This window comes from Gavialis gangeticus, unplaced genomic scaffold (assembly GCF_001723915.1).
Source record: "Gavialis gangeticus isolate Ggan-Ray unplaced genomic scaffold, GavGan_comp1, whole genome shotgun sequence".
NCBI classification, from domain to species: Eukaryota; Metazoa; Chordata; order Crocodylia; family Gavialidae; genus Gavialis; species Gavialis gangeticus.
This window is the reverse complement of record NW_017729018.1, coordinates 14,042,935-14,045,634: the sequence shown is the minus strand read 5'-3', so window position 1 is coordinate 14,045,634 and position 2,700 is coordinate 14,042,935. Positions and strand designations below refer to the sequence as shown.

General features: G+C 56.4%; 1 protein-coding gene across 4 annotated transcripts in view; it reads right to left on the bottom strand.

The window, feature by feature from the left end:
• Positions 1–2,700, bottom strand: part of COMP (cartilage oligomeric matrix protein) — a 54,257-nt gene that overhangs the window by 2,029 nt on the left and 49,528 nt on the right. For all 4 annotated transcript variants that reach the window (XM_019513622.1, XM_019513623.1, XM_019513624.1 and 1 more), the window contains 5 exons: positions 2,313–2,365; positions 1,753–1,946; positions 1,171–1,349; positions 781–829; positions 29–225 (listed from right to left, as the gene is read on the bottom strand). In XM_019513622.1, coding sequence (XP_019369167.1) covers positions 29–225; positions 781–829; positions 1,171–1,349; positions 1,753–1,946; positions 2,313–2,365 — 672 coding nt within the window. The remainder of the gene's footprint in view (positions 1–28; positions 226–780; positions 830–1,170; positions 1,350–1,752; positions 1,947–2,312; positions 2,366–2,700) is intronic.

Below are 2,700 nucleotides of genomic sequence, written 5' to 3'. Positions count from 1 at the left end.
GGCTCTTTCCCTGCAGCAGTCTTATTACCTTCAGCTGAATGCCAGGCTCAGCTACTGCTCGGAAAGGGTTTGCCTGCCAGTAGGTCTGCTCCATCTGCTTCCACATGACAACGTAGAAGCTGGCGCTGTCCTGATAGCCGAATATAAAGCCAGCATAGTCGTCATCCGTAGCAGTGTTGACGTGGAAGGTGCCCTCAAAATCCACACCATTGAATGCAGTGTAACCTTAAGCAATGGAGAGCAAACACACCACTCGAGTGCCTAGCCTGCACGACTGCCCTGGAGCGCCATCCATCCTGTTGGTGCTGGGCTTTCCCTCCAGGGAGCCAGACCCACTGGGCCCCTCCCTCTCTCTCCCCATGTTGGACTTCGGCTTCAGACTAGACCCTTGCAGCTCATCTGAGCTGCAGCAGTGTTGGCAGGGGAGTGTTGCACCCTGCACGGTGACCTCACCCCAGATAGATGGAAGCCAGGCTGCCCAAAGCCGTCTGTGGCAGGGAGGGCCAACACCTTTCACACCCCACAACTACCATAGCTCCATCAGCCACGTTTTGGAGGGCAGAGCAGGCCTTCACATAGCTTAGCAGAGCATGCAAGCTGCTGAACAGCCCAGGTGCAAAACCCTCCTCTGCCTCTGCCCCCAGTTCCCTGGTGAGACAAGAGCTCCTTTCACTGAAGGAGGAAGTCGGTTGAACCATTAGAACAAGTCTCCCAAACACTCTTTACAGCTGTGCTAGGAAAGGAAACGTGCCCTTTTTAACAAGCCACGAGGTGTCTCACCTACAGCCAGGCCGGGGTCGCTGTTCATGGTCTGGACGATTTCCATGCCCTGTGAAATGCAAAGAATGGCCTGTTAGCACCAGGGCTTGTAAGGCTGCATTTGTTCGTCCAGGAGAAAGGATGCGCATGCGTGCCTCCCTCCACCTGGGCCAGCAGTAGGTCTGCTGCAGAGAGGACAAAGGGAGTTCACAGAGCACCTCAACATGCAGCCAGCTTCCGACACAAGTGCTCTGTGTATTGCAACGCCCTTAGCTGAAGGCCCTCAGGGCAGAGGCAAGGGCAGCAGTGGCAGCCAGTAAAGCCAAGAGGCGCAGCAGGGGCTGCCACACTGGCTTGTCCATGAAGAGGTGCAGCTGGGCCCCATCCCCCCTCTGACAGTCTGTCTGCTACCTGATTGAGGACGATCCAGTTGGGGTCAATCTGTGCATCACCCTCTGGGTCCAGCACGACAGTCTGGAAAGCCCTGAAGTCTGTCAGCGTCACCTCCGCGTTCTCTGGGCACACGTCGATTCTGTCGATCACCCTGTCACTGTCAAAGTCATCTTCACACAGGTTCCCAATGCCGTCACCTGGAAGGGATGCAGGAGAGGGGCTGAGGGCATTGCTCCCCACCAAGGTGCTTGGCACTCAGCTAGCGCTCAGCCAGAGTTGTTAGAGGCTGTGTCTATGTCCCCCAGGGATAAGCCCTCTGCGAGGAGCTCAGCACCCCTCCTATGAGGTGGTTACATGGGAATACCAACACATTCCCTCCTCTCTTGCTTGTGGGGATGCAGTTAACAGAGGAGGCTCACACCTGGAAATGTACTAACTGCAGGAGCTGCTGGGAGAGGCTGTAGGGGCAGCACCAAATAGCTCCTGACAGGGCCCTGGGCTCAGGTATGGAGGTAATCATCCTTGCAGCTGACATTAGGGTGCGATTGAAAGCTGGGGCTACGCAAGTCACAGGGGCAAACACTGTCTTTGTTGCCTCACCATCTGTATCCTCTTGGCCAGGGTTGGGGACCAGCCGGCAGTTGTCGGGGCCCGGAGGTTTGGTATCAGGGATGCCGTCATTGTCGTCGTCATCATCACACTCGTCTCCAACCCCATCGCCATCGGTGTCCTGCTGGGAACTGTTGGGCACCGTGGGGCAGTTGTCTCGCGAGTCCTGGTGGCCGTCCCCATCTCTGGCAGAGAGAAAAGGCTGCATGAGCAGATCAGGAGCTGGCACACGCTTCAGGGGAAGAGCACACAGAAAGGGTCCCTGCTTGCACATGGCAAGGTAGGCAGGCTGCAGTGTGGGCCTTTTGCAATAAAGCATGCTGTACTTCCCTGCCCCCTTGCTCTGCATCCCCCCAAGACAGCACGCAGCAGGTGGTGGTTTTGCCCACCCTGAACCTCACCTTGTAACTTGCCCCAGCATAGGTTTTAAAGCCCCTGGTGCAAGGCAAAAGTCGGCAGCATCGTTAAGTGCAGCTGTTGCTAGGTAGCGAGCATATCTGAGCCTCTCACTCCACGCAGCCTAAACCAGCAGCTGTGCAGCTAGTACTTACTGGTCCTGGTTGGTGTCACAGACATCTCCCACAAAGTCATGGTCTGTATCTTTCTGGTGAAACAAGACAGGGACAAACAGTGTAAACGTGCTGCAGGCACCCCCAACCTATGTGTAAGCCCCAAGCCCAGAGATCTTGGAGTTCAGATGTCCCCTAGTCCCATTTGCCTCTAGCCAATGGAGGAGGGCCACCCGCATGATCAGGGGACAACAGGGCAGACCCTACAGTGAGAGACTGCGGGACCTGAACCTATTCAGCCTCCACAAGAGAAGGCTGAGGGGGGACCTGGTGACTGTCTATAGACTCACTAGGGGGGACCAGAAGGGTTTGGGGGAGACGCTGTTTCCCCTAGCGCCCGCTGGCATAACAAGGAGTAATGGGCACAAGT